We start from the raw sequence: 20,593 nt of genomic DNA on the forward strand, positions 1-20,593 counted from the left end.
TTTTTTTCCGATTTTTGGTTTATTATGAATGAACATTAATTATAAAAAATCCCTTATAACAAAATATTTCCATATTTTCATACAACTTTAATTGTATGCATTAATTTTGTATACTAAACAGGCTGTATAAGTATCTATATATTTTATCATTTTTAACACCCACACCTAAATATATTAAAATTTCTATTTATTTCTTTGAATATGAACTTTAAAATATAGATCTCTCATTTTAATACAAATTGATTTATTTGTGATGAATTTATTGAAACTTGTTTAAAGTGCATTTTAAATGGTTTTTTTTTTTTTCTTAATTTTAAATACTTTGTTAATAACTTATTATATTCACTATATTTAAGTTTTAATCTAATAATCTGAATAAAACATCAAAGTTTAGTTTGTATATAAAGCCTTATTGTAAATGTCTTTACTAATTAATTTATTTAAAAAATATATATAATCTTCTGCAATTAAAAATTATTAGGTACTGTATTTACAAATTAAAAAATCATATGTTATTGTTTATTAAAATTATATAGAATTTTTGGTTTACTTGTAAATTCAAAATAATTATATTTATTTATTTTTTTTTATATTAAATACTTTAAAATTCAAGGTGGCTAATTTATGTTAATATTTTAAAAGTTAAAATATGAATTCCTATTTGGTATTTAAATGGTTATACGAGGGTTAGTTTTGATAGGTGACAGGTTAAGGAGTGTTTATAAGTATACTTTTAAACAGACACTAGGAATGCATGAAAGTTAAGAATAAAGATTACAATACACTCAGTATGTAGGTTGAATACCTATACAGCCTATAATTATGTATGTAATATATAATAAAATGTATTGATGTCTTGATCATTTAAGGTTCTTATACATTTGGTAAAATGGATAGAAATTGTATTTATTTTACAAAACTAAACTTATTGTTACACACATTGTGTAACTACACAAAACACATTGAAATTTAGTAGTACCTATGTAACTTGCTCCATAATCAATACATCCACATAGGTACCAAAAAAAAAACAATGTTTTAATTAATCTGAATTAAAATTATAAAACTATATTTAAAAACTATTTATTTAAATCAGTTGTATATTCTAAAAATGTATTGAAGATTATAGTAAGTAGGTATTATCATGAAATAATATTGAAAAACTTTAAAATGTAATTTATAAATAAAAATTATTAAAATATAAAAATTTAAATTGCAATATTTTAAATTAAATAATAAATATGTTGCATCAAAAATGAAGAAGTATTTTTGAAAATAACTATACAATAGTAAGAACCTATAATAAAACGATTTCTAAATATATTATTTCTTATAATTTGACTTATTCATATTAATAATCTTACTTCATTTTCTACTGAAGCTATATATTTATATAAATCAATACTGCATGTTTTACTCATCTCTATCTTTATGAATATGTAATAATTTTAAGCAAAGTACTTTTATGTCGTGGGAATTTTGGAGATATAATTCTTATTATAGTATAAGAGGCCAAGTAGGAATTTTGAATTTGTTGATCAGAACTAACAAATAAGAAATCAAGAACATTCAAATCCTAAAATAAAAATATTTATCTTAATGTACTAAAACAACTAGATACTTACCTAATATCTTAATAATATACTAAGTGCAACTCCTTGATTAAATACAATGATAATAATACTAATAACCTTACTATCATCCAACAATCCAACCCTTAAGATTAACCTAAATGATTAAAACTCAACATCATAGCATAAAGATGAGAAGTTTCATTCAAGAAATATAAATAATTTATAAGCATCAATGGCATCATTATTTATAAATATTAGATATAAACAAAGATAGTCGACTTTAAAGAAACTATACCTACCTACAGTAGATTAAAATATAAAATTATGTGAAACACTTAATCTCAATAATATTATATATCAAATTAATTCAATCTAATTTTAAAAATAATAAAAACTGAAAATATAATATAATTTTTTTTTTTCAAATAATGTTTTGGTTTCTATAATATTATATTATTATTAATAATTAACTATTAACTATTAAGTAAATATAATATTTAATAAAGTAATATACTATATACATAGATACTCACTTACTAACATAGATTAATATTATGCCAAAATAATTTTAAATCATTAATATTATATGAATAAAACTAAATTGTTTCAATGAAAAAACTAAAAAAAAATCAATTATTATATAGACTATATATATACATAGGCAAAAATAGATGTAGCCTTTATCCAAAATAAACACTAGGCATCAAGTTAATTTACTGACACTGATTGTCTATTATAATAGAAAAAAACTAGTTAAAAATATAGGGTGAACATTAAAATATAGACAAGACAGATCAATAAATATTATATTATGAAAAGTTTGAGTATGTAGAACAGATACACTCATACCTCATACAAGTATACAACTGACTACACCTAGTAAACCTATTAACTATACACATAGTATATAATATAACAAGCATATAAGGTATAATATCTTAAATTATAAAAAACAAAACAAACAGAACACTTCTTACTTCTTAGATTAGGAAAATTATACATGAACCATAAACTAATAGTAATTATTATCATAGATCATAGATACAAGGTATAATGATTACTCAATAAAATATAGAAAGTTTTTTTTTTAAATCTTTTACATCTTTAGCAGCGACAACTGTACCAAGAGGAATTTGAGTCACCTGGTGGTACTCTTGAAATAGTTGAAATCATGATTATCATTTATCAGGAATAACTCATCGATCATAAGGAAATAAGTTATCTATTTTATCTGTTTATTTTATATGGACTTTTGCATTAAGGTAATAATTTTTTACAAATATTTGGAATAATGTCGTCATTTTTAATCATGACATAGCCACCAACGGAATACTGAATGGCTGGTGTCAAAGTTTAATCATGGTAAGCTTCATTAATCAATTGTTCTACGAATATATTTTACTGAGCATTCTACCTAATTTAAAATTTTATAAGTTACATTATCATTTTCGGAATCAATAAGTGCTTATAAAATAAAAATAGTCGGACATAATCTGTATGTTTTCTTATCTAATACAAATAATCCTTTAAATTTAATAAATTATAATATTAGTGTTAATCATGATTCATAGATGTACTATTTTTATTGCTGTCTGTATTCTGTTGACGCATCAAGCGATACCCGTCATAACAACAATCTAATATATATTTTATTTCATCAAAAACTGACAGCTGTGACAGGGCATCTTACATTTCACTGTTAACAGCAGCTACACTCCCGGACGTCTGGTTGATATTTTTACTAGTGTGTTTGGTGGCTAGACTGTAGATTGTAAACCGCTTCACTCGGCATTATTGCTGGGAAAACCGAACCGCTACCTCACAATCGTCTAATGTCTATACTTAGTCTCAAAGTAGAATACACCAGGCGGCGACCGGTTTTTGTCCGAAGGTACGCGTCTCCCAACTACCACATAACTGATATAGGTATTCTATTTGGAAACAGAATTTAGGCGTCAAAACACTCAAAACATCGTAGCTCGTGTTTATCTGTTAAGTTGTTGGCCATTTCGAATCAGAACAAAAAATATTTACGCGGCACAAATCCGAATTAATGACAGAAAACAATTTAAGGAAAACACTATATAGTTAATAGTACAGATTACAGACAAGAAAAACCAATTAATTTAATATCACGGAAAGCCCGAGCGTACAGCACAAAGCCACAAAATCAGTCCTCTGACGCACTTACACAGTTACACAACTAAATGTACCCCGGTCGCCGAATCCGCAAACTGGCGGCATGCGGCAAAAACATCAACGATCTGTTCCAATTATTACCGTTATCACACTACAATACATGATAGCAATAAAACTAAATTAAGTCGATACTCTGGATAATCAACACTTCAACAGGTACCTAATGGCTAATACCTATCAACTGGCAACTACTCACCTACCTACTTAATAAATATTTTTATTCTTTATATTATACATTTTAACATGAACTTCAAATATCTGCACATTGTTTACTGGTTTTTTCTTCTCTCTATAGTCTATATAATAAGTAAAAACAGTATAATCCTTACTGTTTAAAAAAAAAGCATTAAAATAGTATGGATATTAAATAAACATAAGAATATCAATAATATAGACTATAAGACTAAATATAAAATAATATGTATTATGCTCATGCTACCACTCCTATCTGTGCAGGAACCTAATGAATAGGTTACTCTTAGTTAAGACAGAATAAATTATATTCATATTATCTACCAATTAATTTCTTAAACGGTACTATATAGCTTAATAGCTTATATTATATTCCATAATGCATTGACTTTACATGTTTAACAAAAAACACAATTACGTAAAATCGATTTCACTCATTCCTAAAATTATCAAGTAGGCATTAGGTAGGTAATATTATTGAATATAGAATCAGAATGGACTATTTCACAACCAATGGTAATATGTTGGAATCATTGAGTAATTATTTTATGTCCTATGGTCGGCATACGGGTACCTATTTAATAATAGAACGTTTTGTCAACTCAGATTTTTGATATGTATTTGAGTACTCGTAAATTAGAAAAATCATTTTTGTAAAGCCCAAAACCAAATAGGTTAATTTAATAAAAATAAATTGTATCGAAATTGTAAAATTTGATCACATTAAATATAACTATATCATATAAATCATTATGTTATAATAATTATTATCGACATTATTAAATTTGTTAATTTATATTTATGATATGGGCGCCAAAACCAAAACCACCATCAATATTAATATTGATATTTTTATTAAATTATAATAAATCAGTATTGAATTATAATAATCAGTAATCACCTAACATAATCGAACTTGTTTGTTTTTTGGAAAGTAGTGGCCACACTGTTCAAAAATTGGTTGCTGTTTACATGTACAGTGTTTACTTAATAAATGTAATGTTTTATTTTGTTTCTTTATTCTTTGTAAAAATAATTATAGTCAACGATCCAATATCCAGGCAGTAGGCACAAGACTGAAGACTGAATTAATACGATTACCGCTGTGGCGCTGTATTGTCATTTGTCACTACTCACTGGGTATCACCATTTACCACAGACCGATTCGTAAAATAAACCTAACATTCAAATTTGACTGAGTTATTTTGACCAGAGGTCCAACTTTTCCACTCAATTTTCACTGATTTAGTTGCTGTTGCACGTTACATTTTTGATAATATTATCGAGGTAAGTGACCGTTAAAGCGGCGGCTGTACGCGTGTTCGTGTATGAACTATTATTTTGTAGAAATATCCATATGTGTAAGTACTTTTAAGCTTATTACTTCATTGATATATATTATATATATATATATATACATCTATGATATAAATACGCGAACTGTCGCTCGTGAATTTCTAAAATATCAATGAGGTAGTTTGCGATAATTTATTGTACATGAAACTACAATATAATTTAATTATTAATGTGCAATATGCCGCACAAACGTAATTTTATTGGGAGGGGCCTAAAGCTTTTCATGTTGGGTTACTTACTATTTTTTTGATTTGACGGGTTTGTCTTTTTTATCGTATCGCTTTTGAGAGTTTGTTTATAATTAAAAATATCTATTTTATGTTAAAAATGTTAAGTTTTTGAGAACTTAAAGTTGATCACAGAACCAATATAAAAAGTTTCTTTAAAAAGGCCGAAAATTTTTTCAAAGTTTAAGAATTTGCTTAGATGTTATAATAATCTGTTTAATACTGTTTAATAGACAGTAGGTACACACTTAAATTTTTTACTAGTACCTACTTGCCCGCTTTGAAAGTACATTACATAGGTTGTAGGCAGCGGTGTATTAATAAATAAATTTATGGGTATACGCACTTGAATAGTTAAATAGGTGTACCTTAAAAAATTTTTTCGCTTCGTTCAAAATATGTTATATGTATTCATGTAAATAACTTATAACTAGCATACTTTTGAAATTTAATTTTTAAAATTTATAAATTTATTTATTTTATTCAACAAATATTTGCATACTTATGAATATTTTTATGTTAAACCAAAATTGCGATTTTAGTGGTAAACAGGATATAAACAAATATATTTAGTTTGAATATAAGTAGTATTTTGACTACATAAATTTTAGTTGAATATCTGCTATAGACACATACATTTTAAACTTCAATAATACTGATGCTAATATTCAATATGTACACATTCGGCAGTTTCCAAATTTTGAACTTCATATGGAACTGAGACGTCTTTTATGTAATCAAAATTTACTTGTTAAAATTATTATGAATTAAAATTTTTTTTTTTAGTATATATTTGTATAAAATATATAAAATATTTAAACATTTTGGCTTTTGGAATCAATGTGGCCTGCAAATTTATTGACATTGGCCATTCCTATTACATATCATAAATTTTAAACAAGTTGGTATAAAATCTGCTGATTTTATGTCAATTAATCAATTTAAAAAAAACTTTTCTCTTAAAATTTCTCATAATTAATTTCATATTTTTATTGGTATGTAATAAAATATTATTTTATAATATCAGTTAAAAACAACATATTATCTATATTTTATATTTATGTATATATTTACTAATTATTAATATACAGTAGAAATTGTTTGTAGTATCATTCAAGGGACAAAAAAAAGTAGATAATAATAACCAATAGTCAATACCTATCTATCTAAATTAATATAAAAAAAAAATATATTTATATATAAATTAGTACCTACACTCAGTCAGCGAGAGAACATGTTGTGGCTCTACAAAAATCAGTCCTATTTATTTTCTATGTTACACCCTGCTATAGTGGAATAGGTTTCATTGACAAGATGTTACATGGGGATGCACAGAATTGACTTGTTTTTTTAATGGAAACAGAGTATATATATAATCTTATATTTAATTTAAAAAATATTAACTTTAATTATGTATATCATTAAACAGTAAAGCATATTTTTATTATATATTAAAATATTCTACCTATTCTTTTGTATTTTAAAAATTGTTGTATTTTTTTTTTTTTCATTTTCTAATTTTGTTTTTGATCTTATTTTATTAATAGTCATATAGTTTAATATTAATTTTGCTTAATATTTTGCTCTGTCTTGATTTTCATGTCATAAACCTTTGATAATATGATCTATATATTGTGTATTAATTATAAATAAACCATTTTTATTTTTATTTTTGAATTTTAAGTTTTTTTTTTCAGATGTCAAGTTATGAAAATAATGAAAGTTGGATACATAACAATAAAGACAATAGTAATATCAGTATAAACATCAAACAACACATTAAAAATGGTCTTCATAGAGCAAAGTACACTTTTTCTGATGATCCTGTAAGTAAATCTAATAAATTCTGATAAAATAAAATATTTGTTTTACATGAATAAATCATTTCATTTTAAGCTTTTCTAAAAACTAAAATGTTCAATTAAAAATAGTTTTATAAATTTATTTTAAAACAAATATTTATTTTTATGAACAATTTTAATGTTAAGTTTTTCTACTGTAATTTTTGCAGGTCTTTAAATTAGTAAGTATGAAATAATAAATAGTAATACTACTACTAAAATATAACTATACACTATGATATAATATATGTTGCATGATTTATTACCCTTTATTATAGATTATAATTTTAAAAACCACCCATTTATTACATATAGGTGTCCTCTTTCCTATATTATACAAAATATCTACACTGCCAATCAATCCGCCTCTCCACACATAACAGTTGCTAAGTTTACAGACTATAAGGTTATTATTTTATTCATAAATTCTCACACTACCTTCCTTTTCTCCAAAACCATCTTAATTTTGTTGCTTGATTTACAATTGGTATTTTAATGTCAACCAATCCAAATTACTACATATACTCTTCGCATTCCTCCTTATACTATGATGTTTCTAGATTTTATTCAAATTCCTACATTTTAATCGACAAATACTTTTGACTAATTATTGACTGCCAACTTACTTATTACTCTAATGATTAACAACAAGAACACTAAATTAAATTAAAAACTCTTAATAAATAAATCCTGTTTAATCCAATGTGGACTTTGGTCTCTATCTCTGGGACAATGCTAAATAATCAAACACTGACAAAATTCAAAAAATTGCTTATTTTTCTTACTACCTTTTATCTGAAGCCTAACATTTTATACCATCTAAAAATTTTAGCAGTTCATGAAGAAGCAGTAACCTTTTATAAAAATTACCACTTATTCCCATTTTATATCTAACCTTACCTTACCATTCACAATTCTTTGTAATCTACAAGGCTTAAAAGGAACATGTGTTGTGATCTATTTGAAGTTAAATAATTAAAATGTTTAATTCGCTTAAAAAAATAAAACAAGTTAGGGTAGTTTTTCCACTGAGGGTGATTTTTCTTCTATCATGCTACTCTTATAAAAAAAAATTAATTCTATTATCAAATATTCTTATTGTTTCTTGGTGAACAGATTGTATATACCTTTAAATAAATCAAAAAAAATCTACCTATTAATAATGGCAATATGAAAATTAAATACAACAAAATTATTGTACTACATTTTTCTTTTATTTGTATAATATTTAATTTAAATACATATTTGTAATCTAAAATTATATACATGTTTAATTTAAATGGTTAATGTACTATTAAAATTATAATTAGATAAACTAGAATTTGAATCAATAATAAATATTAATTTTTTTAATTCTTGAAAAAAAAATTAATTTTACTTTCAGACTGATATTATTGATCTGAATATCCAAACATATGATGGTTTTGATCATATAAAAGCTCTACATGAATATTTAGAAGAAATGAATTTAGGACAAGTTGAATTTACTGTTTTTAAATGTAAATCAAAATCAAAAATACCTGCTCACTATGCCAATATTAAGGTAATTTAATGTAGTTATATATAATTATGCTGTTTAGAAATATAAATGTATATTATATACAGTACAAACGCTTTATTAGTAAAAATATTTTGTTTCTCCTTTAATATTCAATATCCGTGTATATTTTTATATAATGTATTTGTTCTATGTTATATTTTTCATGATTTATAATTATTATTAACACACTTAGGTATATTAGAATAATGTTCTGTATTTTTTTGTTAATATTTTTTATTTGTAAATAATTTGATACTTAAATAAAACAATAACATCTAAAATCATAAAACCTATTTAATTATTATAAATTAATTATGAGACTCACTTTAAACATTGTAAATTTTTTTTTTAACTAATTCTTCATATTTTATTTTTAAATTATAATATTTTAAATTTTGTTAAATTATTTCTTACCTATATAAAAAATATTTTAATTATTGATAAATTTTTTATTGATTAATATTGGAAAAAATATTACTTATTGTGAACTTATAGTGATTTTTATTTTAATGCATTTTAATATATTTATTGTATTTTATTTTGAAAGTATTCATTGCTTAACTTTTAGCTAGGTAATGTGTCTCTTGCTAGTTCATTCCCAGAAAAATATTCTCTTCCTGAAGTTGCTCAACAGGTAGCTGCACGTAAAGCATTATCTGTACTGAAGAAGACTCATAGTTATAAAAATATTCCCATTACTCAAGATATGTCTATTGTTGCTGAAAGATTGGAAAAGGTTTAATTTTTAATTTATTATTAAATTATTTTATTTGTTTTAATCATAGTTATTTACAGGAATTACAAAAAAATTATGCTGGACTTTTCTGTGATAAAGTAGAAAATATTTACAAAGAAGTATATAGTGAACAATTGCCTTCAGATTGGTTGATTCTACTTGGTCGGTTAAACACAAATATTGTAATTGAAGATTTACCTAATCAGAACAAATCCATTTTATACTATGATGCTTCTCCTGTATGTACAATAATAAATACATTTAAAAATTCTTAATTTTGTACAATATTGAATTTTTAAAGGTTGATAAAAAAAAACATAAAGAGTTATTGGATATTCCCACGACTGAATCTTCTGAGAACTTATTTGTTATGAAATTGGTTGATAAAACTGAAAGAAGCGTAACTGTGACTAGTTTAGACAGTAATAACAACATTTGGGTTCTTTTTGTTCATGACAGTATTAATGTAATTATAAGTTATTTTATTTAATAACATAATATTATGGTATAATATAAATCCTTTTTATAGGACGACTATGACACATTATTCAAATTAATGAATATGCCAAGTGAATCAAAACATTTTATTAAAATGTTTAACATTGAGATATCTGATGTATATGCAGTTCAAATACAAGATGTGTGGTATAGGTTTAAAGTCAGTTCAATTGAAGATGATAGTATTACTGGCATTTTTATTGATCTGGGTATAGAGTTTTGTGTTACTAAAAATAATGTTATGTTTTTGCCTCCAAAGTTTCTAAAAGTATCCTCACAAGTAAGCTTATAAATTTTTATTAACAACCTATTCTAAATTAATATTGTATTTATATTTTTTCAGGCTATAAAATGTACTTTAACATCACTGTTTTTTGCTCCTTACTTTCAAGTTGCTCAAGAATTGTTTCATAAAATGTTATTTGGAAAAGAATTTACTTTAGTTCCAGATAATATTGAAAATGATGTACCATTGGTCACATTATATGATGGAAAGTGTAATATGAATAATGTGATTAGAGAAGCCATTATAGAAAAAACCAATTTTAATAAAGTATTTTAACATTTTACTTATATATTTTATATTAATTAAATGGTTTAAAAACTGGTGAATATGTATTTCAAAGAATCTTAAAAAAAAAGGTTTTTAATAATTAGTAGTAAATTTTAGTTATTATAAATGTATATTAACTAAGAGTTGTATAAAAATATAATTTTTTTAATTTAAACCTTGGAAAGAAACACTTGAAGCATTATGTTAAAATTTAATAAAATAAATTAAAAAATGGCATGTTTTTTCACTATTTTAAAAAAAATTGTCTGGACTCTTATATTTAATTAGTAGGGTAGTATCTTATGGTAATTTTTGCAATAATATTTAACATTATTCATACTAATATTAAATAGTTTAGACAAATGTATAAAAATGTTATTACTTTATTTTTAATCTTATGATATAGAATAGATAATTAGTAGAATTTATCATGATTTATTCTATGATTTGCCAATGTAAGGTACTGTAATATGCTTTCATTGGGACATTTGCTTCTATTTGATTTTAAAAATTATTTATTTATTGAATTTAAATCTTATAAATGTCATATTGTGTATATCTTATACAAAATGTATTCACAATTTCTGCAAATACTACAAAAGAAAAGTCACAAATGATAATATATTTTTAAAACTTTATTGAACAAAATATGGACAGTTAAAATTAATTATGGGCATGATCACCAACCAAAAAAAAAAAAAATGTATAACCAAATTAGTTAATTCTAACTAAATTAAAATCTTATATAGGTTTATTTATTATTTATAGAATATGTTGATAATATTTAATATGTTTTTAATTTATTAGATATAAGTAAAACATTTAGTTCCTTAAAATATTACTCAATTTGTGTAAGTGCATTAAATTGAGTCATTCAAATAAAAATAATTGTTATGTGATAAATAATACTAAATTACATATTATTATTAAATTTTATAAAGTTAATTTTTTTTTTTAATCAATGATTTATAATAATATTTATTTGTTTTTTATAAATAATTTTTCTAGATTCATGAAAAATGTGAAAAAGCTATTCTCTCTTACATTGCTAATGGCTATGTATATTTACATCCATCAAGTGAAACATTAACAGTTATGGAATCTATATTAGATTCTATATCAGCCTCTCGACCTCTTGACACTCTATATTCTAAAAATAGCATTTCACCTCATAAGTTATATCTTGTTAAGTGCCCAGAACTTAATTTGTGGAGTAGAGCAATAGTTCATGATTTTATATTTACTGATCAAAAGGTCAGTTATTTTAAACATGGTAATATTGATATGTATTTATATATTTTTCTGTGTTTTTAGTTCAAAGTATACTTTATTGATTATGGTAATTATGGATTTATTGATCAAGATAAATTTATCGATTTGCAATCATTTGATTTGTTGTTGTCAACAATTGGCCCTCAGGTAACTTGTCTAATCTTATGTTTCAAGAAATTTATATTATTTTATTTTAAAGAATACCTTTATGATTTCATAGGCTTTAAAAGTATCTTTTCATTTATTTCCACCGGAGAATCTTATAGATCAATCTCGATCCAAAGCGTTGTATGAAATGATGATTGATAAATCTTTGGAAATAAACGTTATTTCAACTAATAGTGATGGTATTCAAGTGGTTGAAATATTTGACGCTGATGATCAAAATCCAAATCGATTGTCTTTTAATACTCAATTATATCAAAGGTAAGTTCATTGTGATTATTATTATTATTATTATTATTATTATTATTAGAAATGTAGTATTTGATGACAAAATTATTATTTTTAATATTTGATAGACTATTAGGCTGACGCTTTTAATGTATGACTACTATAACTGACAATCTTAAACCATTTAGTTCTATAAATATTATTTCACAATCATTTTTTTTCTTTCATAATTTTCATATTTTTTGCTTGAATTCTTACAAATTTGTTTTTTATGCATATTGTGGTAACTCTCGTGTAAAAAAAAAAAAATACTATTTTTTTTGTGATAGTATAGCATTTTTGAATTGTATTACTATTTAATACTGATAACTGACAAGCATTAAATTATTACATTTAAAAAAAATGTATTGGAAATTAATAGGTTTTGCTCTTTAAAATATTAAATGACGATGGAACCACATAAGTTTTGAAATGATGATTATTGATTATGTATGTTAAATAGATCATTTGGTCAATTTTGTACAATATTGTACTAATTTCAGTAACTATTAAGTTACAATTTTACTAAATAAAATTATATTAAGAGATTCACAGTATAATTTGACATTTTTTTTATATTAAATAAAAATATTATTTATTTTTGCTATAACCTCTAGCTATGCAAGGATTTATAAATCTTAATTTAACTGATATATTATCTGAATATCACTGAACATGCTAATATGTCTTAATTATAAGAATGCATTAGTATCACAACAGAATTAAAAAAATTTTATAAATTTCATTTAACTTTTTAATTAACAATATGTAATTATACCAATATTTATTTAATTTTTTTTTTTTTTTTTCAGTGTTTAGCTGAACTTTTAAAGGAACGTTTTTACGGAATTTATTTGTCAGACTTACTCATAACTAATAAGTAAAGTATTTATTAATTTGTAATATTATATTATTTAATAAGTCATAGTACTTTTTTTTATGTTAATATTTAATTTTTTTTTCCGTTTTATATAAATATTTTAAAAGTGTAATCTGAATATAAATATAAACAAACTAAATTTATGCTGAATAATTGATTTTATATTTATTTTTATTATACTTATCAATAAAACTAACATTTTTGTTATAAACAACTTTTATTGGGTCAGTGGTGTATTTAGGAGAAGGAAAATAATATACTCAAATGCCAAATTTTAAAGTTTAGAAAACTTAAATGTTTACCAATTTAGTGCTCATAAAATATATAAATTTATCAGTTTATCAGACAAAATCGTGACATGTATTTTTTTTAATATAAAAAACACGAAGCCTTGACTAAAAAGGTCATTAGCCGCAATCGTCAAAATATACTTTATAGTAATATGTTTCATTTGTATATTTCAATTGTTTGCAACCCTTTTAACGTACAGTAAAATGGTGTAAATATAGGTTTGGGCTTTATAAACTTAATAGTAAGTAGTTTAAAATTAATCTAAGTAATTGTAATTTTAATTTTCATTCTGCGTACAAAATAATAAAAATTTATTACATCTAATGACAAAAAGTTCAATGTAATATTTGCTCCATTATGCAAAAATAACTAAATGTGTTATCGAATATTGTGAATGTAGATAAATTATTCCATGTGCATTGCGTGTTCAATTTTATGATAGTGTACATAGTAGGTATATCACGTTTATACGACAAAAGATCAAGCCGAAAAAAATGAAACTTATGAAACCACCTTCGCCAAGTAGGGAAGACGACTACTCTTAAAAGAAACGGTCATACGTGATACATGTATGTGGAGGGAAGAATAAGTGTATACTGTATATTAACTATTGTAATAGAAAAGCGCTTATATAAGGGATTGGAGTAGGTGTGGTAGCGAAACTTTATGATTAGCGGGAATGGTTTATGTGATGGGGGGAGGTTATAGCAAAAGAATATTAAAAAAAAATCCATTTATAAAGGTTTTTTTTGTTTAAATCTACTAATCCTTCGTTCTGTTGCAGTCTACGCCACTGATCTGCCTACGTGGATAGAGCAGGATTTACCCTACTCATTTAAAGGCTAATATCTCGTTGTTAATTGAATTCACCGCTGGCCGTAACTACTGGTGTCCTACCACACTATCAGTATTTAATTAAACGTGCAGTATTTATGTGTACTCGCTTATGTATTTATATATAAAAAAAGTATATTCACTATATACATAACATAATATGACGTGATATCGGTCCATCTCGGGGACGCTGCGGGTTGAGTTTTTATTACGCGGCAAAAAGAAAAGGAAATCCTTCACATAAATGTAGATTAGTCGAAAACAACGGCTGCTGTGTTATCGTCACTAATCTTCGTGTGCAGGCTTAGTCGGGCGCAATTATTTTCCTTCTTCACTTCCACTATTGTATCTATGTTTTCTGTATGTAATGTGTGTGTGTATTTTGTGAACAGTACTATAATACGAAGGGAGTGTATAATTAGATAGCAACTGCATAAAAACTTATTGTATACGAAAGGAACTACAATTATAGCAATTAGGAATTAATTATTAATATACAATATATTATCTAATGCGCATGGTATTTAACTATTAAAACGTACAATGGTTTTATAGATGACCATATAAATATGTATAACAGAGGCTTAGCGTGCATGTAACTGTAAACACTGTTTATACTTTAAATCAAAGAAAAAAGATTTTTCAATCAAGACTAATAGGTTTATAATAAATTATTTTATTTATAAAATATTTAAACTTATAGGTAGTGGTTTTCGTTATCGTTTTGTCGGTGTCGTACACTGTCCACTAGATTACTCACTATTTATGGAAAACCATCGATTGACGGTCTATTTTTAATCTATTGTGTTATTGGCATATAATACGACCGCACTAAGTCCCACTACAGTGTTAAGGTACGGGCCCACTGAATGTGATTTGCGATTTACGATTTTACAATTTTATTGAAACTATAAAATAACTATGACATAGCCGCACCGAGAGCGTTTTTCGTTTTAAGATAAATCGCTTTAAACGCAAATAAATCAAAATAGTTTGTTTCCTTGCGGATTAATCACTGGACAATATAGCTCGCATCACAAATCACGTTCAGTGTGGCCATACCTTAACACTGTAGTGAGACTTAGTGTATTTCACATTCTGAAATTGCTAACGCGCTACTGTTGGTTTCTAATAGCCTATAGTCAGGGCCGGATTTATGTCTAGGCCCGCGAGACCCGGGCATAGGACGGCAAATTTTATAAGAAATGGAAAAAAAATCTTATTAATATTTTATGCATTTATGTAACTGCGTAAATTAATATTATATAATATTTAATATATATATTTAAAAAACAGAAGTAAATCCATGAATTTAAGAAATTAATACTACATTATTTTTTTTTGGAAGGGGGGCACTTGTTTTAAATCTGGCACTGTCTATAGTATCATAGAGGGGGTCACGTATTTAGCTAACGTTTGTATACAATTTTATTTTGCTTACGCGATAAGCGAATTGCGACCAGCACTTAGTCCGATGCGTTTTTTCTTATTTACACTGTCATTTGCTTCATAGCCTTTATATTACAAATTCTTTGTTTTCTCAAAATTTATAACATGTTAAAAGGACTAAATTTGTTTTTACATAATTGATAATTAGCTATAGTATTCTAATTACTATAATCACTTGAAAAAATATCACTACTTACGTCTTTTTAATACTTGTGCCACGGCATTGAGCGTGATTTAATTATTCACCCACCTATGTATGATATTTTGTTAATAGTATCCACCTTTTTTATTTTATTATTAAACATAATGTTATAATACGTAAAATAATTATGGATTATGGTAAGCTATTATTTATAATAAATTGCTTAATGTGATCACATAATATTATAAACAAGCAATTTCAATAATATTAGCTGATATGTTCAATTAAACAACAAAATATTTTAATACTTTACTTACAACTTATAAGATGTCAATAAATTTAACAAAAATGAAATGTACATAAAATTGAAAAGAAGAATAAGAACATTAAAGAATTGCATGAATCACCAATATAAATAAAATGCTAAATAAACATACTAACACAGAAACACTATAAAAGTTTATATTTTTTTAAATACTTGGACCAATCAAATAAATTAAAAATTAAGATCTCTCTACTGTAAGTATTTGATATTTCTTTGTAGAAATTTCTTTTATATCATTTTTTTTTTTAATATGTATAGTGACAAATGCAGCAGCGCCAATGCACAGTAAACAGTGTATAACTAGTACGAGTATGACTGTGACATACACCTCACAACTATTTTAACACATATCGAACAATTAAATTATGAAGTTTGTTAGCTTCATAAAAGTTCAATAAATAGTTGACAAACATTTTTTCCTCAAACACATGTTAAGTATGCACACAGTTTTTGAAATAAAAATGATATCAACCTAATTTATATTTTTATAATCAAGTTAAACGTTTTTATATAAATTAAATTAAATTATAAAAACTAAAATTGAACTGTCTTATTGTAGATAAGTATCTAATTTTTCTGTTAATATTCATTGAATCAATATGAACTTGATAGATGAGAGTATACAATTGATATTTCGATGCGGTGTAAACTTTAATTAGGTTCCTATAAAAAACGAACGTCGACATTTACACACTGTACGTCAATATCAATTTTAACGTGTAAAATTATAATTTAAAGATATAAGAGTGGTCATATATTATGTGGGTTTTCAATGTTTTAATTTACCATGTGCGATGTGCGTATTTGTTTATTCGTACGATTTTCAATTTATAAAAAACAAATGATAAACAACAAATTTTTGGAACACAGGTGGTAAAGACTAAAGATACGACTTTTTTTATCTGTACGAATATTGGATACCTACTAAACTAACAACCGTAACAAATATAAACAAAACATCTTCACTATCCTTTAAGTGGTCCGCCCCTGCGTATGTGCACCAGCACCACCATACACTTGCGAGTGTTATATTAATTTGTTTATCATTGTATTGAGTACGAATACAAAAATGGAATAATAATGTTATATTATATTAACAAAATTCAATACGGCGGACACCTACACACATCACGCCGCACGTACTGTGTACTACTGTAGTCTGTAATGATGGTGCGGTAGTACAGAAGTGTGGAATCTCCGAGCGTATATATTATTATTACTATTATTATAACGACCGCCGCGTGCACTGCAGTTCCCGTCGTGTATTTTTGGCTTAAGTCAATTATCCGTATAGATACGCAATGTATGTATGCAAATGATTCGGATTAAAATTCAAACCTCGATTCCCGGAGTTATTTAAGTTTGGGCCCGGTGGCTCGTCCCGTACTCCCCTTCGACTCATGGTTGGTTCGTCGTCGGATTCGGAACCGACTCGAAAACGAAAGATTCACAGTCTCAAAGTCATTACGCGTTAAAGTTGCAACGATACTAGTGGTGATGAGGGTAAAGAGAATGGATGGGTGGCGTAGGATTGGGGTTGACACATGGGTTAAGTGGAGAACCGAGGCTCGGCTCGGCGGTATTAAACCGAATTGTCGCGTGCTCTTGCGGATATTGGCGAGGAGGGGAAGGATATCGTTTAAAACCGTCGCGTGCATTGTCGTATCCGCACCTATATATAATACTATGTACATATACGTATATATATATTTATTATTATATAGCTGCTATGCCGGAGGTCCTCCTCACCGGTTCGTCGAGTTTCGCCACCGCTGATATTCGCTCGATGAATAATAATTTCGCGGTGTTAATTCGCCACACCGTTTATATGGCTTTTGTTTGCCACGACGGAGAATCGTAAATATATATATATACATGTATACATAATATTATTATATACCTATTGCGGTCGCGTTATAAACGTGATCGCTGTTAAGTCGGCGTCGAGGGTTTTTCGAATTTGAATAAAACGATTGCCTCTCGCGCGGCTTGTATAAAATAATATTATTATACGCGTTTGCGTCCGTTTCTTCTATCCTCGCCACCGTCATCTCCGTCGTCGTCCGTCATTGTTATTCCCGGCGGTGGTGGTTTTTTTCGGCCCAATATAAATAACATCCACCCGACAGATGCCGCACATAGGTAATCTTTGGAAAGGCTGCCATCGTATCAAACCAGTGACATTTTACTTTATTATTATGTAAACGTTACATTCGCCGATTACGGCATAAATGTATAATTGGTACAATAATATTATAACTTTCCCATTAATAATACTTATAATTTCAATCATCTGAGCCATCTGTGTGTTATAAATAGGCTTTATTCCAACAGACAGTTGGAAATCCCAAATGTTACAGCTAGCTATTATAATTATTATTCCAAGTATACCAGTAATATTTCCATAGTTTATGCTAAATAAAAATTATCAATCATTGATCAATTAAATTTAGAAAGGTAGTGATTTACTAAGTTTGTTTTATTTGTGTACAGTATATCATACATCATTACATGTACCTAGTCTTTGAATATAATATTATGATCTATGAAATTTAATTAACAAAGGGAGGTGTGGGGGAAATATTCTATAACGAAAGTATTTAAAATTACATGCCACCCCAGAATCATATATCAGACTATCAGAGTAGGTATACGTTATTCTATTTATGGCAATAGAGAAGGATATAACAATAACATCTAACCTAAGTGGAGAAGTGACAAGAGACCTACTTCTAGACACAAACACGCTTCTTAAATTTTCTTATTTTTAATAAAGTAGGTAATAATTAAATAATTTAATGGGATATTCGTGCTTTTTTAATTAAAACCTTAACTAAATAAACTATAACTGATACCTCATATAAAATATAAATTTTAAATCATAAGCCTAGCCATTAAAAATGATTTTGCTTCAAACAATGAACCGTCACCACCGGTGGTACATTGTATATAATTAATATATTATGTATAATATTTTATATTACCATACATTATTTATAAATTATAATATAATACTATATAATAGACATAAATGTTAACTTATTTTGTTCTTCGTTTTTCTACTTGGATGCATGGAGCATAAGTATAAAATCTGAATTTTAATCTCTTAAAACTATTAAAAATGCTAAAAAAAAAAATATTAAAAATTTATTTTAAATTAAAAATAACCATTTTTTTTTACATTTTTACTTGATTACAAAAATTTGAAAAAATTTAATGAATACGTCGGCAGTGGTTTTAAACGTTGATGAGCGTAAAACATTTCTTTTGATTTTTGTGGTTGAATTACTCAGTATTAAAACATATGATTACCAACACTTATAGTTAAGTTAAATTGTACGTTTGTTTGAAAACTAGACGTACCTACTACATCTGTTAATTGCACTGACGCACTGTAGATAAAAAAAAGACGTTGTTGATGTATTGTAATTATAGGCTCACACATCATTGTATATTATATTACTATAAAACTCAAATAAATAAAATAACGGTCAAGTTGTCGCACGCAGATTAAAACCCCATAAACATCCTTTCACTACTGATGAAAGAAACAACTTATATGGTCACGAAGAAATTGACACATGATTTGTGGCAATGTGCCGCAAAGCGTTTGGCCCAATTTTGTGTGCCACCAAAGACAAGGAATGGTTAAATGAGGGTCTCTGTTGCCTAGAAGAAAGCCTAATTCTTAGAAAACGCGGAGACCTTCGATGGTGCCGCCTGCGACTTTGGCTGGCTTGACCAAGTCGTCTTCTCTCATCAGTGCATGATTACTAGCCAAGCTATAAAGTGCAGGTGCACCATACAAGCAAGCAAGAGCTCTTCCCAAGACCACCACATACACAAGATTCTGAGCGACAGCTGTACTTCTTCTTTATTTATAAGTCAAATCAGAGTTGCTTTTTTCTTGTTTAAATTTAAGTTTTCCTTAAGTCGTTTCGTAATTTGTGTCACCTTATATCTCTCTTCGAGGAACTTATAATAGGCATTCACTGCGGCGAATCAGGTAAGGTACATGTTTAAAATACCTATTGTTAATTTAGGTTCTTTTACTATCTAATTTACGTAACGGTGTGCTTGGTTATACATTTTCGAATACAAGATCTTCGAGAACCCTCCGAAGAACAGGAGGAAGGTTATAACGCAAGAACAAGTGTATTGAGTATTCAATAATTATTAACACCGGACTTTACATCCAAGGCTTGTGTTTGTCAGGCCCAATTATTATCTTTATTTTCATTTTATTTTGTCA

At 26.3% G+C, this 20,593-nt stretch overlaps 2 protein-coding genes across 3 annotated transcripts in view; one reads left to right on the forward strand and one right to left on the reverse strand.

The window, feature by feature from the left end:
* Nucleotides 1–20,593, reverse strand: part of LOC112598595 (glutamate receptor 1-like) — a 173,493-nt gene that overhangs the window by 57,097 nt on the left and 95,803 nt on the right. Inside the window, exon 1 of one of the 2 annotated variants that reach the window (XM_025345125.1) lies at nt 3,265–3,788. The exons of the other annotated variant lie outside the window; for it this stretch is intronic. The gene's annotated coding sequence lies outside the window, so the exon portion shown is untranslated. Of the gene's footprint in view, nt 1–3,264; nt 3,789–20,593 lie in introns of those variants that run through there. 2 annotated transcript variants of the gene reach the window in all.
* On the forward strand, nt 5,015–13,325 carry LOC112598596 (tudor domain-containing protein 7-like). Its single transcript, XM_025345126.1, has 12 exons — nt 5,015–5,252; nt 7,246–7,374; nt 8,774–8,932; nt 9,498–9,665; nt 9,725–9,904; nt 9,967–10,131; nt 10,195–10,443; nt 10,507–10,716; nt 11,725–11,970; nt 12,031–12,135; nt 12,209–12,414; nt 13,233–13,325. Exons 2-12 carry the CDS (start codon nt 7,246–7,248, stop codon nt 13,237–13,239), a joined length of 1,824 nt encoding a protein of 607 aa, XP_025200911.1. The 5' UTR covers nt 5,015–5,252; the 3' UTR covers nt 13,240–13,325.

This window comes from Melanaphis sacchari, unplaced genomic scaffold (assembly GCF_002803265.2).
Source record: "Melanaphis sacchari strain LSU unplaced genomic scaffold, SCAv2.0 Contig48_pilon_pilon, whole genome shotgun sequence".
NCBI classification, from domain to species: Eukaryota; Metazoa; Arthropoda; class Insecta; order Hemiptera; family Aphididae; genus Melanaphis; species Melanaphis sacchari.